This window comes from Sebastes fasciatus, chromosome 7 (genome assembly GCF_043250625.1).
Source record: "Sebastes fasciatus isolate fSebFas1 chromosome 7, fSebFas1.pri, whole genome shotgun sequence".
NCBI lineage: Eukaryota > Metazoa > Chordata > Actinopteri > Perciformes > Sebastidae > Sebastes > Sebastes fasciatus.
Window position 1 is genome coordinate 14,924,906 of NC_133801.1, and position 27,084 is coordinate 14,951,989.

General features: G+C 39.3%; 2 protein-coding genes across 3 annotated transcripts in view; both read right to left on the bottom strand.

Annotated features, from left to right (window-relative positions):
- arap1 (ArfGAP with RhoGAP domain, ankyrin repeat and PH domain 1) overlaps positions 1–2,783 on the bottom strand; it is a 55,631-nt gene extending 52,848 nt beyond the window's left edge. For both annotated transcript variants that reach the window (XM_074641811.1, XM_074641810.1), the window contains exon 1: positions 2,657–2,783. The gene's annotated coding sequence lies outside the window, so the exon portion shown is untranslated. The remainder of the gene's footprint in view (positions 1–2,656) is intronic.
- A 5,502-nt stretch (positions 2,784–8,285) lies between these two features.
- stard10 (StAR related lipid transfer domain containing 10) lies at positions 8,286–26,054 on the bottom strand. The gene is made up of 7 exons (XM_074641813.1): positions 25,901–26,054; positions 25,311–25,726; positions 15,786–15,933; positions 15,518–15,621; positions 11,344–11,464; positions 10,707–10,759; positions 8,286–9,417 (listed from the first exon to the last, which is right to left on the bottom strand). Exons 2-7 carry the CDS (start codon positions 25,467–25,469, stop codon positions 9,211–9,213), a joined length of 792 nt encoding a protein of 263 aa, XP_074497914.1. The 5' UTR covers positions 25,470–25,726; positions 25,901–26,054; the 3' UTR covers positions 8,286–9,210.
- Positions 26,055–27,084: the final 1,030 nt, after the last annotated feature.

A 27,084-nucleotide genomic window follows, 5' to 3' on the forward strand; every position in this document is an offset into this window, starting at 1 on the left:
AAAATTGTACCAAGAAATCCAACAAAATGTTGAGGTTCTTTGAATATTTCGTCAACAACGCCACAAGCTTTCAACAAAAACTGGAAATGATATCTTTCATGAACGTAGGACTTATTACAGGACTGTTGTATTAGACTGCATCAGTTTAAGCTGGGTGTACCAAACTGAGTGTAGGTCTCACAACGGTAATGTAAATGCACTCACAAATTTCCACTTTTTTTTTTGTGAGAAAAAGAAAAGTTCCTCCATGTCAAACTAATCTTGTTTTCACAAGATGTACAAACTCATCACCAAATGACGGGTTCTCATCCCTTTTAAAAATGTCTTGAAGCTGAATTTAATGTCATTTTAGTCACTGACCAGTTATCACTTCATGCAAAACAGGGCTCTTCATTTAGCCTGTGTAATTTGACAGTCAGACTGCTCAATGCGTCCTCTGAACCAGTGAGATACTCCTCCTCTCACCTCATTATGGAGTGATTCAGTAGCGAGTAATCATGTGAGTGTATGAGACACACGGTGAGGGAAATGGAGAGAGAAAAAAAAGACAGAAAAATGGTGGACACAAGAGGGATGGAGAAAGACAGAGAAAAGACAGGGACAAACAGAAAAAGTTTCAGCTACAACTTGATGTCAATGAGCGATAAATAATTCATAGCGTACATCCTCGGTACAAGAACAAACCATCTAAATCATTGTGAATTGGCTCGACTTAGCATAGTGTGCCTCTTATACTGGTAGACACAAAATGTTGAAGGTTAGAGAGATACTTATGTCTGCGCCTTGATAAACAACGTCCTGTGGCTCTCAGTGTGCACTTGAAAGCCAAAAACAGACAGTCACAGGCTCAGTCATTGCCAATTTCCACTACAAGAGAAAACACGGTCAGTAGGGCCATGATGCTGTTTGATTAATGTGTGTCATATTTGTGTGTTGCCCTTTGGAGTGACGCTTAACTTCTCCAATACAGTTTCATTAACTATACTGCAAAGTTTTGTAACTGTGAGACAGCATTGTCATGGTCCAGAGGCCCTGCTTCTGTGAGAACACTGAACTGAGGTCACATTGTATACACACATTTTTAAGGGTCTATTGAGCAAGCCAGCCACTCATGAAAAATGTACTCTATTCTAAGGCTTTTTAGTCCACATGCAAAGTCTAAGCCCTGCAACTACTTTCATTAGCACTTGAAAAGAAAAAAAAATTTATAATCTGATAGCATATTTAAACAGTTTCACTATTGTTCACATCTTATCACCTCTAAAAAGCCCACATACAAGAGACCTGCCCTAGACTGTGTAGGGGAAAAAAAGCAGAAATAAGCATCTGAAAAACAACCTTGAGCAGCTATGTAGGTTTGTGTGCTGTGTGTAATGGTTTAGACATTAGAAAGAGTGTTCTGTGGTATAAAGGACTGCCCACGACGGGGTTGTTCATCCCCAGTGGAATTCATTATTTTTAAGCTGGGAACATGGGATGAATTTACTATTAAATCGCTGGTTTTAACTACATTTGTAGATGGAGTAACATTACTTTTGTTCCCACCATATAGTTTCATATGCCCTACTTCCCCACATCATGATGTGTATCTGTTAGCAGGTGGACTTGTGACAAGTGGTCATCCAGGTAGCCTTTTTTAGATCTACAGCAGGGATTTTTACACTCTTTCTAAGGTCTAGACCATTACACACAAGGTGGGAACAAAATTACTCCATCTACAAATGTAGTTAAAACCAAGCAATTTAATAGTGAATTCATCCCATGTTCCCAGCTTAAAAATAATGAATTCCACTGGGGATAAACAACCACAGAGAGCAGAAAAACAACCAAAACAACATCTAAGGAGTTAACATTAACCAATTGAAGTAAGGTTGAGAGTTATTACTCCTTTAATTAACGTTAGTGAGTTGCTAAAAACAGAACTGGACTCAACAGTCACAAAAAAAAAGTTGAATATCTTTAGCTTAGCTAGGTTAAAGGTTATTTTCTATAGTTTCATATGCCCTACTTCCCCACATCATGATTTGTATCTGTCAGCAGGTGGACTTGTGACAGGTGGTCATCCAGGTAGCCTTTTTTAGATCTACAACAGGGATTTTTACACTCTTTCTAAGGTAAAACCATTACACACAGGTGGGAACAAAATTAATGTTACTCCATCTACAAATGTAGATAAAACCAGCCTTTTAATAGTGAATTCATACCATGTTCCCAGCTTAAAAATAATGAATTCCACTGGGGATAAACAACCAAAGAGATCAGAAAAACAACCAAACAACATCTAAGGAGTTAACTTTAACCAATTGAAGTAAGGTTGAGAGTTATTACGCCTTTAATTTCACGTTAGTGAGGTGCTAAAAGCAGAACTGGACTCAACAGTCGACGGTTTATTCACTAAAACACGTTGATTTTCTTTAGTTTCTAAGCTTAAACGTTATTTTCACCACAGCAGTTCAAACTAACGGTCAGTGTTACCTAGACAACACATATATTGTGCAGTTTAAGGTAACGGTCAGTGTAACCTAGACAACACTTATATCTGTCTGAACTCCTCCAGTGTTTTATATGCTGTTAAAGTTAAGCGTCTATTTTTAACTGTTCTGGGGAAAGTTTCTCTCTTTTTTAACAAAATTTTAAATTCTTGTCATTCACTTACCTTTTTTTAAGTCTTTAAAACTGTTCCAACTCCACTGAAATATACTAGCGGCCACAACTGCGACGTCAAATAGCGGATAACGTTGTTCACACGGATGAAGAGCAGTGGCAGCAACAACGTTAAGCGTAAGTAAATGAAGTAAACCACTTCCGGTTTTACATTTCAAAATAAAAGCACACATTGACGTTCAACTACTCTACACTGGCTCCCTGTCTCTCAGATAATTGATTTCAAAATACTCCTGCTGGTTTACAAAACACTAAATGGTTTAGGGCCAAAATATATTTTTGATCTTCTGCTGTGTTATGAACCATCCAGACCTCTCAGGTCATCTGGATCAGGTCTGCTTAGTGTCCCCAGAGTCACAACTAAACATGCAGAAGAAGCAGCGTTCAGTTTTTATGCACCAAATATTTGGAACAAGCTCCCAGAAACCTGCAGGACCAACTCCAACTCTGAGTTCTTTTAAATCAAAGCTTCAAACTTTCCTGTTTGCTGCTGCCTTTTATTAAACCAGATAATGATCTTATACTGCACTAGAGCTTTTACGCTTGTGTGTTATATTCTATTTTAGCTTCTATCCTATAGCTTTTATTTTTATCTTGTTTTTATTTTCTAATATTTAATGTTTTTATAACTGTTTTAATTATGTCGTAATGTTGCACTTTGTCGCAATGTTCTTTAATGTTTATGCAAAGCACTTTGAATTTCCCTGTTGCTGAAATGTGCTATACAAATAAAGCTGCCTTGCCTTGCCTTGCCTTATGACTTTATTATCATAATATTACAACATTTTTTTCTCGTAAACTTATGACTTTATTCTCATAATATTGCGACCTTTTTTTCTCGTAAACCTATGACTTTATTATCGTAATATTATGACTTTATTCTCATAATATTACAACTTTTTTTTCTTGTGACTTTATTATCATAATATAACGACTTTTTTTTCTCTTAAACTTATGATCTTATACTGCACTAGAGCTTTTACTCTTGTGTGTTATACTCTATTTTAGCTTCAATCCTAGCTATTATTTTAAGCTTGTTTTTATTTTCTAATCTTTAATATTTTTATAACTGTTTTAATTATGTCTTAATGTTATTTTGCACTTTGTCGCAATGTTCTTGAATGTTTATGTAAAGCACTTTGAATTGCCCTGTTGCTGAAATGTGCTCTACAAATAAAGCTGCCTTGCCTTGCCCTGCCTTGCCTTCAACGGTGTATGCGTTTTATTTTGTAGGATAGGAACTACGTGTTTCCGGTGTTTCTCTGGCTAATTTGATGCAGTAAAATTGAAAAAAACTTGTCATGTGACCACTGAAAAAGACTGGACAGCCCAGTCTGTTTCCATGCAAAATGCCCTTCAACTAGATATTACCCCACTTACTTCAAACTAACAAGAGTTATAGCTCACATAAGGCTATATCTGTAAAGAATATAGGCTACCTATTACAGATAAATAAATCCCTGAATTACAAAACATGTCATGGAAAATAATAGGCTAATACAAAACATGACTAACTTAATGATTAACTTAGAAGGGAACCATTTCTAAGTTAATCAGTCACCAAATCTCAGTATCAGTTATAAAATAATTTGTTCTCTCTTCATTGGAAAAAAAATCCATGCTTATTTTTCGTTCATCATAAGAAAGTTCCATTACCAAAAAAAGATGCTTATTCAAGTGTGTTATTAGTATACTTCTTTTAAGCTTAAAATAAGAGCGTATACTTTCAGTTTACTTTTTATGTACTTTATTTGTTTATTTGTTTATTTGTTTATTTATTTTGCACAATTTAAGACTATACAACATAACAAAAAAAAAAAGAAAAGAATAATATACAGTGCAGGAAGAGGCAAAAAACCCACTAGGCTTATCTGAAGCCTCCACCTATAGAGACAAGATTAATATAAAGAAATAATATGACTACATAATACTGATAACAAACAATTAGGACAAGATATATATAATAACAACAATAACAATACAGTAAATATATCAAAAAAGACAAGTTTGTGTGTATGTTGCATGGAAGTTTATGGTTAGTGTTTGTGAGGAGGATATTGATTTAAATATCTATAAAGACTTCTGGGCTACTTATCAGAGATATACTTTACAAAGTATACTTAAGTAGACCTGGCTCATACTGACAAGTATACAGAAAAGTCTATGTATGTTTGGCTTATAGTCCTACTTTTTCTTAATCTTTTGATCGAGATACATTTACGAAAAGTATAATTAAGTATTCTTATTCAGACTCGAATCTCTGCTAAAAAGTGGGCTACAAGTGTACTTGCCATATAAAAACTATTAAACTAGTAGTTTACCGAGTATACTTTAAAGTACACTTTCATAAACTATGAAGTCGGCTACAAGTATATACATGTCGAATGACCTCGAATGGGATAAGCGGTTACAGATAATGGATGGATGGATTTCACAAACTAAAAAGTGGGCTACAAGTATAAAACTAGTAAACTATCAGTATACTTTTTGTTGCAGTACAAAATAAAACTTACGTATAAACTAGTTGTGTACTCAATGTTTATTATTCTTACACTTAAAGTATACCTAAAAGTATACTTTTATAAACTAAAAAGTGTGCCAATTTAGTCCCAAGAAGTATTAAAGTAGTACACTTACAAGTGCACTACTAGTACATTGATAGTATACTTACTACTTAAAGTATACTTGGGAAATATCTATTTGAACTTTACTTATGTATACTTCACAAAATAAACTTGAAGTATACTACTTTTTCGTAAGGGTGGAGTTAAATAGCCTAGGCAACTACTGTAATAATAATAATAATAATAATAGTATTATTATAGCACTTGTCAAGCTTAAACGCAAAGTGCTTCCCAGATTAAAAGAATACCAATTTGAATATCAAAATCCCATGTATGCCCACCCTATGACATACAACAATTAGGAACATGAGAGCACAAATATCAAGCAGCACTGAGCCCAAGTGCAAAATAAGAGAAAGAAATAAAATGACATGACACCGTGGGTTGGTTTTCCTTCTGTCCTCCCCAATTTTTTGATTCACCAGCCGCCACTATTATATAAACCTAATTTTCCTTAGGGAGCAAAAGTCCAACTAATTTTATGTAGGCTAAAAGTACAAAATTAGATAGTAATTTATATAAAAATGTTTTTTTTGTTGGTTGAATTCACCAGATTTACATAGCCTACTTTTAATCACAATATCAAAACAAACTACAACGACAACAAAACACTGTAGCCAAATGAGAGGTGGCTATTTAATTGCATTATGGTCCAGTCCAGTCTGAGCCCAATAGGTGGTATAAACTGGTATAATCTTGTCAGCACTGTGACCACGAATAGAAATACTTCTTAACAGATATTTGTATTGAGGTGGCGGTGATGTGGCATTCATCAGACAGGCTGTTGATTTGTTAGTTGTAAGCTCCCATAGGAACCAGAAGAGGGCAACAACTCTCCATCAAGATGTTGAGCCTCGTAGATGGAGAGAAATTCAAAAGGCATCACTGTAAAAAAGCTCAAAATAATAAAGGGAAAAGAGCATTTATACTATAAAGAGAATGTTGAATGTAAATAGACCTTCAATTATTAAAGAGGATTACTTTAATTGCATTTCAGATGCAGTAAAATCAGCAAGATGAAAGCAACTGAGAGCAAGGGAGGCTGGCATGCAATAAAAGTAGCCTAATAAGATAGACCAAATGTGAGCCCATAACTTCAGTCACTCTGTATATCGTGATGTACCAGGAGACAGGACATAAAGCATTCATGAATTAAATATATCCCGCATGTGAGTTCACATGAATAAAAAAGGACACATTTGTCATATGCTCTGTCAAACATGTTTTTAGAGAGCTGAAGGAGAAATCTGTGTTTCTGTGTGTTACACATGTGTCTCAATGTGTTGTGTTCCCTCATGTTACAGTCAGTCCAAAGACCTAACGAGTAAAAGGGTAATATCTTAGCCTTCAGGAGCCTGGATGAACAACACACTGACTCTGTGACAAGTCAGTGACTCGGCAGTTGCGTTACTCATTTTACTTGTGACCTGCAGGTAAAGATCAGGGGACTGTGCCAGAAAGATTAGCTTGGGTAAAGGAGATGGCAGAAGGGATAAGGAGAGGAGATGAAAGGTGACAGATGGAAGAAACAGGTGAGAGAAGGTGAGACGTGGCAGGGAGAGAACAGTGAGAAACAGGGTTGATGAACGGGAGGTGAAACGAGCAGAAAAGGGAAAGCAAAAGGAGGAAACTGTAGAGGAGACATGATGGGAATAAATGGAGGAGAAGAGCAAAGACAGAGAAGAGGGGTTATATGAGGAGAGGAAAGATGGATTAGAAGATGAAAAGTTTGGGAGAGGACATAGAAAAAATACAGAGAAGGGGGTAAATTGAGGAACAGAGTAGGGGGAGAATACAAGAGGTGGAGGGAGAGGGAGCTGGAGAGGAATGAGGAGGTGGGGTGGTGATGAGTCATCACCAGGCTATCAGCCCTGGTGGGCCGGGTTGCAGCGGGGGTGGCAGTGTGACACATATGCAGAAACACACACACACACAGAGGGATGCCGACCATCGTGCTGCTTATGCGTCTCCTCCCACTGTGGAGGCGGGTGGAAGACAATACAGGGATGCCACTGGGAGACGCAGTTCACACACATGGACATAATGATGATGGCTGAGCGAGAGGCCTCATTAAGGCTCTGAGGATGGATGGATGGTTCTATACAAGGGCAGAGGGTATAAACAGTCAATGCAGCTGTAGGAAAGGACAACAGAGCTGTATACACCTCGTGCCTTTTTGCATCTCTTGCATACTCTTCCCTTCATCATTCATAATTTATTAGGTGCAGAGGCGGATGTTGTAAAAAGGGAAGTCAGAGAGGATGACATGCAAAAAAATATATATTTTGAGGCATGTCATGTAGAGTACAACGCTATGTTCCTCTTACTGAGGCACTCACAGACAGATTCAGCTTCATGGACTTTCTAATCATTTCTCATCTTATGATATATATACTTAAAGCCATGTCACTGTGTGCGAGTGCGTGTTACGCAAGACAACTGTCACGTCATCTAACCCACCATGGGGAAACCGAAATTGTAGCCGTTGTACATGTGGTGCATTTACAATATACGTGCTCATTGTCTACATAGAAGAGGTAGAAGAGGGCAGACACCCTGCAATAAGTCACTTCCTCTTTGACAGGAAAGCTCTCATCATCGCTTTATGTCTCCCTTTGGTGCTGAGTCGATCTCAGAGTTGCCATGGCAACAGATTGGGGGATTCCTAATTCTGATCTAGGCCACTGCGCACACATACGCTAAACACATGCGAGTGCATGGCTGCATGCAAACAAACAAACACACTTCCCAGTGAGTGAAACATTGTTTATCAATAGGTTGTATGACATGCCGTTTCCCTGCAGTTTTAAAATCAAAATGTTTTCAGTTTTGTGTCTGTGTGTGCCACTGAAAGAATGTGTGAATGAGAGCGCAACCATATCAACCATGTAACTATTTTTGCATCAGCACAACCATGCAAACCTGCAGCATCAGACATCAACTTGAGCGAAGGCACTGACGCACACATACAGAAAAAAAAAGACACGGCTCACCGGGGAAATTTGAAAACCTTTGTAGGAATATGTATTTAATTTTTAAACTCTACATACATTCATACATCTCTCAATTAGAGGAGCAGACAGTACGTGTGTGAAATCTGTATGTGTGTGTGTGTGAAATCTGTATGTGTGTGTGTGTGTGTGTGTGTGTGTATGAAAGGGTTGCAGGTCGGGGGTTCCAGCTGCCTTCTGCACGCCTGCATATTTATTATGTGCTTACAAAATGTGATGGAGACACATAATGAGTGACAGAGAGACAACAAACTGAGTGTGTATACATGTCTGAGTGCATAAATGTAGTATAAATGAATGGTGTGGGTTCAAATGTGTACACAGGTATTTACTTGCTGTATACATGACCATTAGGGGTTGCACTGGGATGTTTTCGTATACATAACTCGCAGATAAAGGAGTATAATTTTGAATGAGAGCCGGATCCACTGTCAGGTTAGTCTATAAACATTTCAACAGTAAATCTTACTGATAATATTTTTTGCTATGATAATCTGCTTAGGTCCTGATTGGAAAACGTTGATATCCCTAGAAGGGGCATGAAAAATCACATTAACAGCGGCTTTTCTGATTACAATGAATAGGAGTTCACCGACTTTGTAAGAATAAGTCGTTTTCGGTGCCCCTTATGAGTGGGTGGGTGTGTATCTGTGAGTGCATCTATGTTGCATGTATGTATTCATACATTATGTATGTAAGATGGAGTTGGTCAATTATGAGTGCATGAATGCTTACATACATGTGCCTGTTAGTATGACTGCATATGCAACTGCACACATACTTACAAATAGAATCACATATACGTTAGTGTAGTTATGGATGTGTTTCAGGCATGCATGTAACCCTGCATTACGTTTTGTGTGTGTATGAATACATGAAAGTGTGTGTGTGTGTGTGTGTGTGTGTGAGTGTTAGTCGCTGTCTTCTCTCTCCTGGGTCTCAGCCAGGGAGCTCTCATCAATATTCTCCAGGCTCTCAGCATGCTGGATGCTGAGCTCAGACAGCGGGATGCTGGGTAGTGTAGTCTGTTCGGGGTAGAGCCAGGGCTTGAAGCCGGGGTTGTGTCTCTGCTTCCACTCTGAATACTTCAAACAGGCTTTGTTGATCTTCTTCATCGCCTAAAAAGAAGAAAAAGTGGATGAACAACACAGGTAGGAAAACATAAGTTTATTTTTTATAGGTCTGTATTGATCATTAACAACTTCAGATAGCAGAAAGGAAATGATTGTACTTGAATGCACAGACAATATTCATTGTTGGTCAATGCTCAGATAAGGCAGACGGGACTGAACAATACGACTATTGGTTTAAAAAGTTAAATCAAATGGTAATATTTCTAGTAGGGCTGTCAATTGATTAACATATTTAATCGCAATTAACTGCATGATTGTCCATAGTAAATCGTGATTAGTCGCAAATTAATGGCACATTTTTTATCTGTTCAAAATGTACCTTAATAGGAGATTTGTCAAGTATTTAATACTCTTATCAACATGGGAGTGGACAAATATGCTGCTTTATGCAAATATATGTATATATTTATTATTGGAAATCAATTAACAACACAAAACAATGACAAATATTGTCCAGAAACCCTCACAGGTACTGCATTTAGCATAACAAATATGATCAAATCATAACATGGCAAACTGAAGCCCAACAGGCAACAACAGCTGTCAGTGTGCTGACTTGACTATGACTTGCCCCAAACTGCATGTGATTATCATAAGGTGGGCGTGTCTGTAAAGGGGAGACTCGTGGGTACAAGGGAGAGGTCAAGGGACCCCTTTGAAAATGGCCATGCCAGTTTTTCCTGTGTGTTATTTAACCTCCTTCGCGACAAGCTAGTATGCCATGTTTAGTACCGATGGATTCCTTAGGTTTTTATAGTGTCATATGACACTATCTTCACTCAGTATCTTCACTCTGAGCCTGTACAGCCTAAATATCTCTGCATGAATGCGTTAAAGAAATTAGTGGCATTACATTTACATTAATTTTCACGTTATTAGCCGTTAACTTTGCAGCCCTAATTTTTATGTATCTAGAGTATGTACTATATTTCGAATTATAAATGAATCCTGATAAAACAAACCCAGACAGAAAATTATTTTTGTATTTATTGGGTTGAAGTCATCAGCATGGTAATTTTCAGTGGGATTTGTGTATCTCGCTGAGCTGCTATTTTTTGCCCATCATCAAGGGATTCCTCCATCCCAGGCTGCTCTCCAGAGAATCTTTGCCTTAGTTCAACATGCACACACTCTCAAACAGACAAACAAATACTGAAAACAGTATGTTTCTGGAATGTGTAGGAGAGATTATAAATTGCTTGTATAAATGCCTGGGGGATTAACGCGTCGCCAAACACACACTCACAATCTGTATTAATCTGCAAAAGACTTACGTGAGGAGCAAGGAAGTGGGAAGACTTGTTGACAACCCACTTGGGTAACGAACCTGCAAAGAGAGACAGAGTGAACAGAGGAAGATGGAGAAAAGTGTGAGAATGGAAGTGCGAGAGAAAGAGAGGAAGAGGAGGGAGGGCAAAATATAGAAGAGACGGATTAAAAATTTGCTTTATTACATGTCATGTCACCCAACATCAAAGTGGAGCTTTGCAACTTGCTACTCAACTGCAACACACATTAGAAACCAGTGAATAAAGACATTTACACCATTAGCTCTTACATGCAAGAGTGTGACAGTCAAGAAGGGAATTAATGTGAGTATCAGATTAATGAATAGAAAAAGAGAGAAGAGGGACAAAGCGAGGCGGCCCAGTGAAATAGACTCTGTCCTTCATATGGTTACTATGGCGACTCATTTTGACATAAAGGCAGGCGAATGAATCATTCATTAGAACTTTGAGCATGCGCTGAGCACCTGGGTGTGTGTGTGTGTGTCAGTGTACCTGTGTGTTTCAGTCTTGTTTGTGTGTACTTCTATTCATTTCTGTATGAGTTTGTCCTTGTGCGATTTTGCTGTTGATTGCCTTTGTGTGAGTGCGTGTGTGTGTGTGTGTGAGTGTGTGTGGTAGTTACCTCGTGGATCTACCTGGGCCATGTAAGTGAGGGTACAGTGGTTGGTTGGTCCCTGGCTCTGGACCATGTAGCCAGTCTGAATGGACACAGCTCGCACCTTGTCCTTTTTAGGTGGGTATTTCTGTAGAGACAATACACACACACACACACACACACAGAGATTCATATTGGAATTAACATCCTTATACAGTATATGTACAAACCTTAAACAGGACAAGGAGCCAAGTCAAATCTTCATTCATTTTTGGTACTTCCAGATTTAAAGGGAATATATGTAACTTTTTACACGTATAATTCTTCTTTTATTGCAAATGTGTGAACAGGTTGTAACCTAAGCTAACAAATGAGACCTTCCGTGACTACGTTTCCTCAGCCTGTAGACTGCTTTTTATGTGAAGGACTCAGGTCGGTGTCCCAGCGGATGTGACATCATGACGTCATGCGCGCTCGCGTGTGCCTACTCTGTTCAGCGCAGCTACAGGGACAGCTAACGATAGCCAACGGTTGGTTAGAAATGGTGTCCGCTAACTCAAACAAACGACCAGCCTCCACCACAATCAGACTCCAACACAAACTCCACGGAAGCACAAAAAAAGGTGTTATGGGAGTGTGTATGTGTGCACATGGGAAGTGAGTGGTGAAGCAAGAGAGAGAGAGAGAGAGCGGTGGCGAAACGAGCAAGCAATGGAGCAGAAGAGAGTTAGTTTAGCTTTGAGAATATCACGTGAATATACAGTAGAAGTTACAGTTTGTGCAGAAACTGACTGACTCACTGACGCAACGACCACAGGCGTCACTGTTAATAAGCACTTCTGATTCTTACATTGAGTCCCTTTAATTAATCTATAATGTAAAAGACACACACATGCACCCAAAGCAGAGAAGACTCAGTAATCAATCCTTAAAAAAAGCTCTTTGTGTCCACCTGTCAAATGGTCGACATACGATGTGCAGGGCGAGCATTCTGGGGTTTTTCTGTGATGTGTTTTCTGCTGCCAGTCAATCTGATTTCCTGCTTCACAGTCATATTTCTGATGCAAATCCAGTCCACACTACTCTGTGAAAAACAGCAGTAAAGGCTCACTAGTCCACTGCTGGCTCCTTTGACTGTGTATATATATATATATATATATATATATATATCAAATATATATATATATATCAAAGATTATTATTCATGATGATAAAGTACAGTACTGGTTAGCCTGTGCTAATTAGGACAGGCACACTTAATAATCACACAGATCAGCGGTCTGCTAAAGAACCTTTATCAGAGGAGAACTTCATATAACTGCTTTCTCATTTCCCGACTATTTGACTCCTATTTTTGGTGCCTGCACCTCTCTACTAGGAGGCTACATTGTAGGCGTTTCTGCTGACAGTACAATGACAGCTTTCATTACATCTGCAGGTTTCTGGGGAACATTATAATGTTCTGAGATAATATAGAGTTTTTTTGTAGGAGAGACTAGAGGATTTGAAGCATTAGTCACCAATGAGGTGTCTCTCTACAGTCTTGACACATCCGCCATACCAGTAAACCCCATATCTGACCTGATAATCAGTCGATTAGTTGAGCGGCAGAACATTTACTTAAAGGAACAGTGTGTAACATTTCGGGGAATCTGTTAGCAGAAATAGAATATAATATTCATAACTATGTTTTCTTCTTTGCAATCTGCAACCACATCACTAGATTTCACCAAATCCTACACAATGTTATTTGGCTGATCGTTAGACAAAACAAGCTATTAAGTCATCACTTTGGGCTCTGCTAACTTACAATGGGCATTTGTTATTTTTTACATTTTATATATTCAACGATGAATCAACAAAACATAGAGTAGAGTCTACAGCCATGCTAGCAGCACTGTGAGGCTTACTGTACTGTACTGTAGGCACAGCGGTGCTTTGAACTAAACGTCAGCATACTAACATGCTCACAATGACAACGCTAACTTGCTGATGTGTAGCAAGTACAATGTTAACCATCTTAGTTCAGCGTGTTAGCATGATAATATTTGCACGAATCAGCTGAGGCTGACGGGAATGTCATTAGTTTTGCAGGTATTGTTTAAAAAATTCAAGGTATCACCAAAGTCTGTGGGCTTCATCCTCTGAGGACCATGAATGTCTGTACGAACTTTCATCCATCCAATAATAGCACTGCCATCCCTGGAGCCGTGGTGCTAAAAGAGTGCTCAATAGATCAACTGATAGAGTACTCATTAGCTGTAGCCATAATATAAATATAGGCCTCTCTTGCAAGAACAAGTTAGACTTAGACAGTTCCTACAGGGCGGTGGCAGCTGGATCTCAAAGAATGATTCCTGGAAATTGTTCCCCATGTTTGACTGAAAAGCAGTTGTTACAAATCATTAATGGTGGTGCATATTTCCGAGATAAGGAGGATCCTAGAGTGTGCAAATTCATTCATCATGAATGGATAGTTACATGCCTGGATTATTTGGAAGAGAGAATGCCAAATTGCTAAGCAAGTTAAATGATTTATTTTCCTCTCGGTCTGCCTCTCTTGTGTCGTGGACAAAGAGCTGATAGTGTTGCGTTATATATTCGAGAGATAACTTTTTCTTCTCCCCCTCTACCTTGACTTCATGTATGGAGCCGCCATGCAAAACAGTGATGTATATCCCGCGTGACTGGTGGAGGCTGCGGAGCCATAGACTATTGGAGCCCAGTTCTGCCGATAACGACAGTTTGTAAAACTTACCATCGTTAACCTCTAGTTATCAATCATGGGATCGAGCACGAATGTAGTGTCAAATACAGTATAAGTGGACAGACTCCTGGCGGTGTACGTGTGAACTCAGCACTCCACTAAGGAGCCCCTTCAGCTGCACTCCACAAGTCAAGCTCTCAAATTCTACTGATTATACAGATAGAGTGACCTTGGCTACTCAAACACAAAGCCATGCACACACACACACACATGGAACACACACACGCAACGTCTATTATGTTTGTAACCACTCATTGAAGCAGGAATGCGGAAGGGAAGGCGGAAGTCGACAGCTAAGAGTCACATGAGAGGTCTTATCCTTTTGTAAACATTATACTAGTGAGTGAAACTGAGAAACAGAAACAGAGAGGGAAAGAAAAAAAAAAGAGAAAAATGTAAATCTTCACATTTAAGAAGCTGGAATCAGAAAATTACGATTAATTTATTAGTTGACAACTAATCGATTAATTGTTGCAGCTCTATTATCAAATAAGTAGGTTTTCTGCAAAACATTATCTGGCTCGAGCTTCTCAATGTTAAGATTTGATGCTTTTCTTTGTCTTATATGATAATAAAGTGAATATCTTTTGGTTTTGGGCTGTTATTCAGACAAAATAAAAGCTGTTTAGGACATTGCAAAATGCATTTTTGACAATTTTTTGACATTTTATAAACCAGACAATCAATTAGTCGAGAAAATAAGATCAATCACTAATGAAACTAATTGTTTGTTGCAGCCCTAGAGAGAGGTGATGTGTACAAGCTTTTACACTGCATAGTGCTTGTCCTCTTCTTCCTGTTGGAAAAGAAACACAGAAATACAGCCAAAGTACAAGGCTGAGGTTTCAGGCCTGATTCCAAACTGAAAGTCACTCACGTGGTCTCAGCGCTCTCTAATCAGTCTGTTGGTTTTACTGGCCTTTGGCATTCGAATGCTTCAGGTTCTTAAAAAGCACAACTGGAAGCTGAACTACAAACACAATGTATTCAACTGAATCTAATTAACTACCCTACACTTAAACTGAAGCAGTGCCAGCACACAGTACATCTATCAATCTCCCAGGTGAAAGCATTTAGGGCAGGATGTATGGGGATGATCTCTCTTTGGAAAGGTGCCAAACTCTCTTTACATCCCGGATGCAGTGGTTGTTTTAAATGACTGACACACACACACACACACACACAGATTTATATTGTTGCCTTTGCACAAATATTTAAGGATTTGTTTTCACATAGCACAACGCCCTTAAGCGTTGCAAAACCGGATCAACGTTCATGACTGCTCACCCAATCAATGTGCACTCATTTCAAAACGGGCCATTTGTTTCACAATGCACCTTTGAGCACATATGAGTTAAATAGAGGTGAGTGAGCAGGGGCCCCAGCTGAGCATGTAAAAGCCCTGTATGTGTGCGAGTGTGTGTGCGTACTCACGACATGTTTGACAGAGTAGTTCATGATGATGTAATCTTTCCCCATTGGCAGCCAGGAGCGAAGCGTGACGACATCGCGGTTCCGAAGAGGACTTGGACACTTCCCTGTTAACACACAAGATACATCTGATGAACAAAACATTAATGTACTGTTGATCAATGTGCACTTTATGTGTGTATCTGCTTCTCAACACAACGACAAATCATATTAATGACAGATGAATGCTTTCTGTAGACAGCATGTGTTTACAGTCGAGTGTGTAACATACATGAGTAGTAACCGACATCCGCATTGACCGTAAGTTTCCCGATATCGAAGGTCTCGATGACGTTTGTGTCCCATTTCCTTCTGTATTCAATGTCATGGAGAACATCGTACATGGTCTCAGCTGACACGTCCTTACACACCATCCGACACTGAGAGAGAGAGACAGACAGACAGAAAGACAGACCGTGTTAATTTTTAGGCAATAAAGAAAATGTACATAGCCGAATAATAGACTAAACTAGATTTATTGAGTTTATCATACGAAACTCATGCTATTGCACTGATCCGCTCTTTCCAGTGTAAGCTACAAAGTAAGAAAATCCATTAGATTTTAATGATGCTGCATCCCATAAATTAAGGGTAAAGTACTGTGCTGTTGTTGAGGAGAGCTGCAGAGTTTGTCGGCATTCATGTCGACAAAAGGTGGGTGTGAAACAAACAACAAACCCGGTGAACACATCAAAAACAAGCATAAAATTCAACATCCACACTTAATCTGATGTGCAAACTGAACAAATAAATAAATCAAGAGGATGCGCGTAAATACAAGAGTTGAGGGACCCTGAATGCACTCAGTTTGAGAGAAACACACACACACACACAAGCACACACAAATGGCAACTGACGTGTAAACAATTAGACATCAGATGGCAGAGAGTATCAGTGTCAGCGAGCAGAGAAAGAGTGTGTGTGAGAGAGGAAGAGAAAATTAGGAGAGAATCAAGAGACAGTCCACTGACCACAGATGAGTCATTACTAGACCTGAGCTCTAAAATGGAAAAACACAATCAGTACAGGACAGAGACAGACACGTACTCAGTCTGTCAAACGGTATGTGAAAGTGAAGGGGGAGCAGGACTAGGCCTGTCACCATAACTATTTTTGTTGGACCATATACCCCAGAAATAATTGTGATAAATGTAATTTTGAGACCATTTTATGTCACTGATATAATGATAATATAATAGCATAATAATGCAAGTACATCCTTTCAAAGAGCAAGGAACTTTTAATTCTTAAGAATATTCAGACATTAGAGGTGGAAAGTGAAAAAAATATTAAAATATCCTAAATAAATAAAACCACACAATCAAAACAATGAATAAAGTGGAATCTTGGGCTCTGTTAACAAAAATGTGCAATGTCGCTGCAATGCCCAAGTCTTACTTCACGTTGGTTAAAATGTTGGTGACATTCATTTGTAAACAAACTAGTGCTTTCAAAATTGGCCAAAAATGAGGTTAGAATATTCATTCTAAAAAAATACATAGGTTTGAACTATTCGAATATCTAGCGTCCATCTGTCCATCGGGTGCACAGCTGATAGGTACGTGGTTTCTTTACATGACGTAACGTAGCGCTTGCTGTTAGGACACGGTGTCGCTCTCTTACGGCCGAGTTCTCCACCATCATTACGGTTGTTGTTGAATTATTCCTTGTTCAGCTTGACCTAACGTTATATTTCATTTTCCAATTAATGAAAGTGACGTTGTGTGACTCCCATCATACATCATTCAGTGCACTTGAGGCAGACAGCCGCACTATTGGTGCTTTTTTTTCACAATATAATATTGATTTTCAATAATAGTGTTTTTTTTTTTACTATTAAAATATATATTCTAATTTAGAATATTCGTTGACAGCCCTAAAACAAACGCAAAAATGTTAACAAAACGGGCATTATAGTGGTCAGCAAAAATTATCAAGGTCATGTCCATATATTGTACGATAAGTTGATAATGTAATTATCGTGTCAGGCCTAAGCGGGGGGTCTGATTTGTAGACATTCGGAGGCCACACACGTCCTAGATTCTACTTTAAAAAATCATCACATAAATTATAGGGATAAATTTCAAAGCAGAATCTAAGAGGAATTAATTGTTTATACATCTGTTCTTGTTGATTTGGAACAAGTATAGAGTAGTGTGTCATGGTGTATTAATGAAACCGTAGGGACTCCTGCTGCCTATGTCAGCTTTTGGAGTAGATAGCACTGTACATACACCCTGTGCAAAGAGAGGTCTGCAGCCCTCGAGCAAAGCTGTTACTACAGTTACAATTGCCAGGGGGAATTAGTCTTAATAATAACAACAACAAAGGAGGACAGAACAATGGAGGACAAGAGAGACTCAAAGAGAAGCAAGTGAGAGGCCAAGAGAGCCCGAGAGAAAAAACAGATCAAGGGAAGAAGAGTAAATGAGAAAGAAATGGACCGAGGCTGGTTGTCTGTCCCAGATGACTTTAACTCCCATTACAAATCAGTCCAGGAGGATAAAAACTCAATCTGCACCATCTTCTTTCCCTTGTTCCCCGAGGGCTTCATTTAAGAAAATGATCGCCAACTTTATGCTACATTTGGCTGAACAGCTCTCTTTGGTGTAACGGCACAAAATATGCACTTGCCATTTTAAAAGGTGTTATCTGAAGTGCTCAATCAGATATGAATCTGCAAAATCTTTTACTAACCACAGACTAATAATTCTGTCATGTGAAAGAGTAAAATAACAAGACTAAGGGTCTACAGCCATTCTAGCAGCTCTGTGAGGACGTATATAGGCACAGCAGTGCTAACATGTTCTGACAATACTAACATGCTGCTGTTTAGCTGGTATAATGTTTACCATGTTTAGCATCTTAGTTTAATGGTACTGACAGACACACCAAAAAGTCACCATTTCAGAAAGACCCACAATAAGTGAAGTTAATTGTCAGATTTTGGCTGCAAACCCACTTGTTCAAGAAATTGTATTTTACTCCAATACAACAATATCACTGTGTGCACTGTATGTGAGAGCTATGCTCACTAGTTGCTGTTGTTAAAATCAATTTCATATGGCCCTTAGACATAGCCACAATCCCACAGGGCTTCACAATCAGCCAAACTGTGGATCAAAAGAAATTGAAAGTGCTAAATGGAGTATCATGTAGGAGGCCAGAGAAGAAGTCAGTCTGTCAGGTTACAAAGATGAGCTCCTTGCCTGTTTAAATGGCATTAGTGATCTGTAGAGTCATCTGACACTGATTTGCCTAAACTAATGCAATGTCAGTCTATTAGAAACTAGTTAAAAGCGGCGAAGTGCGGCCTGCAGCGAGCTGCCATGCAATATCTATGAAAGGCTGCAGCGGCCGCTCCCAAGCTCCGGCCGTTTGATTTTGCGCCGAAGTGCGGCCAAACTAAAAGTTGGGAGAATTTCAACTTTTAGCGGCAAAGTGCGTCCAGAGAGTACCCGCAGCCAACCAGTTAACAGATCCTGTGACATGTTGACCTATGTTACAAAGAATTCCTTTCCACCTGAAACACATGAATACGCCTGAATCCCGGCCGCAGAAAGTGCACTTATAGCAGCGAGCTGTAGCCTATATAGTATGATGGGATTAACGAAATAAAGTGTACATTAACTGTGCCAAAGCCATGTTTGTTGCCACAGCAGAAAAAATACTGCAAATATTAAATGTATTATACCTACAAAAGGCAATCATAAGCAAATAATGACAGTACACCAGTATCAGTAAGGTCTCCTATTTGATATCCGTGTGTGTGTGTGTGTGTGTGTGTGTGTAGACAGATTGGCAGAGAACTTGTAGGTCAGAAAAGACCAGCAGGGAGAATAATGGATGTATTGTGTCCACAAGCAAACTGAAACAGGAGTAGGAGGACGAAGGCAAACCAAAATGAAAAGGCAAGAGAAGAGAACTGTAGGGAGCGAAAGACGCTCAGTGCAGAATGAAGACATACAGCCAGCTAAGTACACGTGTGCTTAATTCTATTACACTCTAATTCAGTGAAGTCAACAGATGAGGCAAGGAGACGGAGATAGAGGCGGGTGAAAGGGAGTTCAGAGAGATAAAGCAGAAATGGAGGGAGACAAAGAGGCAGGCAAATAGGTGCACAAAGAATATGTGTGTGCGTGTGAGTCTTTTCTTCATGCCTGGTCCGAGTCCGCAGTGGGCGCCGCTGCCCACTCCGAACACCTAATGACCTCTGACCTCTGCACATCAAACCCACTCCACCCACTACTCATTCTCTCCCTTATTCCCTGTCTCACCCACTCTTCTTCTCTCCTCACTCTGTCCCTGCAACACGTCAACCCTCATCATTTGCTCCTCTGGGTGCTGATACATGATTGCGGAAGACGATTATGATAAAAAAAATAAATAAAAAAAATGGAGGAGCGCTTGTGTGATTCAGAGCCGGGCTTCCCTGTGTGCCAGCAGGGGAGAAAGCAAACCCAGGAGCCTCCAGTGAGGCAGTCTGACAGTTCGTCAACTAGAGTAAACAAAAACCACCAACACACTAACACCCACCCACGCATTGTGTGGAGTCATGTGCTGACAAATGACACGATTTTGATGATGATGACGCTTACAGCTGTGATTACACCGTGATACCACAAGTCATTATTGATGAACATGGCAGTGGCGATGACTACGAGGATAACGGGGCTGATGATGATTAGGCCGCTAATGATAATGATGATTGTCAGTCTGTTCTCTCTCTCACTTACTCTATGATTTGGATATATCGTTTTTTCCTCACTGCTATTAATGCTATAGTGGAGAGGGGGAAACAGGAAGAGAGGCAGAGTCTCAACACATTAATCATTCGACATGCATCAGCAAAGATGCATGCTTTTATTTCGTCTATAAATGGATGAGCTGTATCTGTGGCATCGCTGGATGCCCCTAGCCAAACCAACACACCTTTGAGCATATAATAAACTTGTGCCGTGTCAGAGTTTAGATGAAATGAGAGGCAGATTGGCTGTGTGTCAGACTAATAGAAAACAAGAGATAGAGAATGTATTGTATTATATATGAATTATATTTATTATTATTATATACTATACATTATATTTTAACTGCAATGGCTACATTTCATATCTTAAAAGGACCAGTGTATAACAATTAGGGGAGCTATAGGCAGAAATGGGATATAATATTAATAAGTATGTTTTCTTTAGTGGATAATTACCAGAAAATAAGAAATGCTGTGTTTTTGTTAGCTTAGAATGAGCCATTTATATCTATATAGGTCCTCTTCACAGAGTCTGCCATGTTGCACCGCCATGTTTCAACAGTAGCCCAGAACGGACAAACCAAACTTGGTTAACTTTTCCTGCTTGGGCTCCCGTCACTGCCGCTCCCTCTCTCTTGCTTCATCACTCACTTCCCACGTACACACACACTCTAAGCACCCTAACAACAACTGGCTCTAGACAGGGCCATTCACGTTTTCACATCAGCCACCGTAGCAATCCTAAACGCTTGGCACACAGGAGACGTTGTAATCTGCAACTTCACTGCTAGATACTGCCAGGTCCTTAACAGTACACCCTGTTCCCTTAAAGGGCAGGTTTAACAGATACATCACTCAAACCACCTCTACGCACTGGCTCTGCTCCAAATTACCTACGCTAGTCTTACAAAAAGTGGCTCTAGAGAGGGTAATTCGTGTTTTCACGTCGTCCACCGTAGCTCTCCAACACGCTTGGCACACGGGAGAGGCTTCAGTTGATTGTAATCTCCTCATCTCACCGCATGATCCTACACATTGGACCTTTAAGTTAACTTTACTTATCCTTAGATACTGTATATATACGAGCAGAATAAAAAAGAAATTCTGTTTGTATTTTTAAGTTAAACTTTACCAATTTATATTTACATATTTTATCACAGCATTGCAACGTTACCCAGCGCTGTGTAAACATATCTTTACTTATTGTATGTACATGTTTTGTTGTTATTTCACACTTGCTTTGGCAATGTAGATGTATATTTACCATGCCAATAAAGCCCTTTTGAATTCAAATTTGAATGATGCAAAATAAAGCTCCTCCAACTGTCGTATTTACATAAAGATAAAGTGGCAGGTTTAGATACAGTAGGAGCCCCACTGAAATTCTAAATGTGTGTCTGTGTGCACTTTCTACTGCTCTCTGTTTGCAGAGCTGTCCTGAGGAAATACACCTGTCCTTACCCTCTGCACACGCGCACACACACACACACACACACACTTTTTATTCCCAGCTGATGCAGACGTGATACACCTCTCCTTCTGCACACAGGACATACCCTGAGGAATCGCACAGTTAAATGAGGCTGATTTACACCATCCCGATTGGCCCATTCACTACACACACACACACACACACACACACACACTCTGCCTCACAGGTACGAAGATACAGTAGATAGTGGGGGGCTTGGAAGATCCCTCCACTGTTGTAACCCCTGCACACCCATTGGCACACAGACACACACCCATGCATGCACACACACTACTTTATTTAACAAAGTAAACACCTGGTGGCTGGCTCATGCTCCTTGTACCCGGATACACCAGCAGGAAAGCACACACACATTTACACAGAGGACAATGTATCCCAGTAATCAGATTTTTATGTCAGGTCAGAGCAGAACGTACTTTAAAAGTCAGAAGCGTGGAAGCAACCTCCCAAAAAACGGTCAGCTGTGAAGCAAAATCTGTCTTAAAGTATAAGTGACAACACTACAAGAGATTTTGAGCCAGTTAAGCACTAAATTGCCAGTCAGTCAAGTCTGAGGCTAAGCGGAGACTGTAGTGTACACTGGCAAAGTGAACTGCAAGTATAACAACGATATCTTTTTTAATTTATTGATCAATTTTAACAAATTCCAGGGGTCTGTCGTTCCCAATTGCTACTTGATTTGATTTGATTATTATTGTGACATGCATACATAATATGCCAAACCCAAACGGGCTTACAAGACACCATTATTTCGAAAATAAAGAAAAGACAAAGGCAGAAACCAGAGTAGCAACATAAATTACAAATAGTACTACACAAATCGACCATCCTGATGTTTTTTCCAAGCTTGAGAAACATAAGTAGCCACTTATAAGCATTAAAAATTAAATAGCCAATCCATTCTGTCATCATCTGAGCAACAAGAACATTTCTGGATATTGAACAGACATTTCATTTAAAATAGATATTTTTTAACTCATCATAGTATGGACAATACAAAAGAAAATGTGATTCAAGTTCAACTTCTTCTTATTTATATGCTAGAAATGGTGGCAAGATGCAGAACAAGTCAAACTTTCCACATTGTTTGGATGAAAATCTTTCACCATTTGCTCAATTAGTTATGTACAACCTCAGTAAATATACAGTATGTGAATGTACTGTAAGTTGGCGACTTAAGACAGCCAGTCAAGGCGAGACATGATCGCCTGCTGAGCCAACAAACTACATCATGACTTACAGCACTTAATTTTATTCAAATAATTGATGATGTTCTCTAACTATATAATTAAAAGAGGAGCTTAAAGTTGTATCAAACTGTCACTTCGTATCTTAACGTGTGTGCAAACTACTTCTTTAATCATCTATTCCCATGTATGTATGTTTTTGCCACAAATGTGCTGAATTAGTTTTTTTCATCTGGGTCTCTGTCCCAGAACTATTAATGACAAGGTCAAATATAATGTGTTAGGCGGTACGCAGCAGTTTTCCCACAGCTTAAAGTGACACAGCTGTTCTGGTGGCGCCTCAACATCGACTCCCAAGACAAACATTCACATCTGAGACCAACTGCCACGACTGCTATTTGACTTGATAACAAAGTTTGCTCATCAAGTACTTTCACATGCCTGTCACGAGATCATCTTACCTAAACAATGATCAGGAAGGAACTACATTTTTTTTCTCATTGTATTAATGTCAAACTGGAGTGCAGTTCTAGGGCAGGTTAATCATTGAGTTAATAAAATATCTACAAATAATGACAATATATCAGAGCCCAAAATTATGTATTTAACCTGCATATTTGGTCATAAACCCAAAGATATTCAATTCAGAATAAACTGAAAAAAAGCAGCAAATCCTCAAATTTTAGAAGCCATAACCACTGAATAAAAACTTTGATTCTAACTGAACTCATCAATTTATTTTCTGTCTATTGATTCTTCTTTTCAGCCAAGGTCAGTTCTATTGTCTATTGTACTATTTCAGCCTTTCTTCACTTCCTTGTGCTGTCAAATGACAAACTGTATGCAAAACCAAATCCACATGAAGTCAACAAAGCGACCTGACACATTATACTCAACACTACCTTATGTGCTTTTGGGAAGAGACCTGAAAATAGTTTCACTGGCAGAGGATAATGGTGTCTAAACCGCCCCCCCGACTGAGCCTCTCACTTCTCTATAGTACCATAGTGTGCATCAGGCATAGATTCACAACCCCACCACTGAACACATTTATAAATAGATTAGTGAATCTAACACAGGATGTGTTCACTAAACAATGATATTAAAAACAAGTCACACACTGCAGGCTTTACAGTTGCACTGTTTGCATCATATTGGGACTATTAACTATTTGTTTGTGTTAGGGATGCACTGATACCGGATTGGATATCGGGCCGACACTGACTCAAATAGCTGGATCGGGTATCAGTGACAATGGAGCTGATCAATTCAATTAAATTCTATTGTTATATACAATATATACTGGCATTTTAATTTACAAAGTTAGGTAAGCAATGTTTAAGTTAAGTCTTACGTTGGCTTACACATAAAAGACTGATCCCAGTCACTTCCACACAGTTAGGCGTGCAGCTTATTAATTAAACACTGTCGATACAGCGATACCTGGGTTTTGGGTATCGGCCGATACAGAGTACCGATCCAATACCCAAAACCCAGGTAGCGGTATCGGGACTGAAAAAGTCGGATAGGTGCATCCCTAGTTTGTGTGTTTACGAAGGGACAATATAGTATGCTGTGTCATCTACATACAATACAATTCTTTGAAATGCAATAAGCTGTTAGTGGGTTGGAGAAGCATCTGCAACTACCTGCATGCAGCAAAAAGCAGCAGTTCAAGCATGTCAGCAGTTTGAGTCATATGGGAATTTAGAAAAAGCACTTCCCTGCCAACTGGATTACACAGCAGGGTTTCTTTATTCCTAACTATACAGATCTAATTTACACTTTTGTTGTATTTTAACATATTCTAGGGGACTTGCACTATATCTTGTGTTTCATCATACCTGAGGTTTCTTTATTCCCAACTATACAGATCTGCAGCTGTTAGACTCCACAACCAGCACTGCTCCCAGTACACCACATACACACCAAAAAACTGACAAGAACTGCACTATACTGTACACCATCAGTACTACTCAGGTGTAATTCATACTGTGCAATATCATTTTCCACTTGTGCAATTTTGTTAATAGTCTGTTTATTGTCAATACTGTATATACTGCTCCTTTTTTTATACTTCCTTCCATTTAAATGGTTCATATTTTGTTACACTTTGTTTAGCTCTTTTTTACTGTGTTAGCTGATGCATCTTGTTTTTTGCACTATCCCCTTTGCTGCTGTACACTGCAAATTTCCCCACTGCAGGACTAATAAAGGAATATCTTATCTCCTATGTTATCTAATTCACGCTTTGTTGTATTTTAACATATTCTAGGGTGACTTTGCACTATATCTTGTGTTTCATATATACCTGAGGTTATATAGTCTCACCTTGATTTTGTGGATGGACTTCCCTTCCTCCAGACCCTGAGTCCACACCGTGATGCCCCCCTTGTTGTGGTTCGCACTCCAGCCTTCCTCGCACAGACACTCCGCCTTGAAGCTGGCAAACGCCCGGTCGTCCGGGATGGTCACAGTGTGTCCTGACATGGCTTGTTACCGAGGAAGAAGAGGGTAGGAGAAGAGAGAGGAGGGTCTATGAGACTCCTGTTGGGCCCAGAGGAGACACTGAAGAGACAGCCAGCCACTGTTTTCCTCCTTCTTCTTCTTCTTCTTTTTCTTCTGTGGGAATAACTTGTGTAATTCAATTTCCTTCTTTGCAAGAAGCTTTTTGTAGGCTGCAGCAGGTCTTGTGATGATGTGCGTGATTAGGGAGGTGCAAACAACCGCAATCCAGCCTGCACAAACTAAACCAACAGAGAGGTGTGTGCAAGCAGCAGCACAGGTGAGAGAGAGCACACAGAAAAAAAAGAAGTGTTAAAAAAAACGAGATAGATTAATCAAATGTGCCTTTATAGTTGCATCAAGGTGGTTGAATAAGTTGTCAGCAGTCCTCACAAACAGCCGCTCTTCAGACGAACCATATGTTTCTGTTTCCGCTCAGGTCTCTCTCTCTTTCTCGGTGTCTCCTCTCTCTTATCTCTCTCTCTCTCTCTGTGCGTCTTTTCTCAATCCTCTTCGTGCAGCTTGATGATCATGTGCAGCAGCTCTCCATCGCTGCGTCGCTGCTGTGGCAGGTGGTGGAGGAGATGCGGTGAGAAATAAGAGGAATAAGAGGAGGAGGTGGAGGCTGGAGGAGGAGGAGGAGGAGGAGAGAGAGCAGTCAGAACAGGGTGAACAGGCAGGAGGCGACGCAGAGAAACGCCTCTCTGTGTTGCCTTCAGGTGCTGCTCGTAAACCTCTCATCTCTGCCTAGTGGAGATATTTTGTTCGTTTGACTTCATTTGTAAAGTTATAGTTGATTGGAAACTTGCAATAAATAATACCATGCTTATATTTATTTGATGTAGTTCATTTTAGCCTATTTAAAAGACACAGTAGCTGAAATATACAACAAAAACATCAAATGCCACATCTGGTGTATCCTCCTGAGACCCAGGCCATTTACATGTGTCCTCTGTACTGAACATTTTGTCCACATGCATATCATCTTACTCTTTTCACCTACTCTATCAACCCCTGGTGTATTGTAAAGAGGACATCCTAGGCTTTCCAGTGATATGGCATGTGTTTTGTTTTTTTAATGAATTTGAATGTATTCTTTGTTTAATATCACTCTACAGCCATAATCTGTTCATTTTTTTAGTCTTTTCACACTGAAATAGTCCTGTAGTCCACTACAGTGGACAATCAAAATAAAGTTTAACAAGCCTAAATTGTTAAGATTTTCTTTTAACCCTAAATAGGAAGGAAATCACAAAAAAAGTTGGAAGACACTTTTTAACTCGGTTCACAGGAGGATATAAGCTATAATAACTTGGCTATTGTTGGCTTGGCAATAATAGAATAGAATAGAATAGAGAGCTTTATTGTCATTGTACATGGTACAATAAAATAATAATATAATAATATACAAACCTGAAAAAAATACTAATAACCTGCATCTCCAACTGGTCAAAACAGGCTTAACAATTGAAAGTGTCACACATTGTTGTTGGTCCTGGCTGTTTTGAATCAGTTTTGTTTTATGAATACACTTTTTAAAGGTAGCCTTACTTACTCAATTTTGCTTTTAACCACTAAAAGCGCTATGGATCAATATTTA

Bases quoted from the DNA above. Each gene is read 5' to 3' on its own strand.
- stard10 (XM_074641813.1), bottom strand. From the start codon at position 25,469: ATGTCAGGACACACTGTGACCATCCCGGACGACCGGGCGTTTGCCAGC. The intron at 15,934-25,310 runs GTGAGACTATAT...TCTCTCTCTCAG, and splicing joins AGTCCATCCACAAAATCAAG to TGTCGGATGGTGTGTAAGGA. The intron at 15,622-15,785 runs GTATGTTACACA...GTGTGTTAACAG, and splicing joins GGATGTCGGTTACTACTCAT to GGAAGTGTCCAAGTCCTCTT.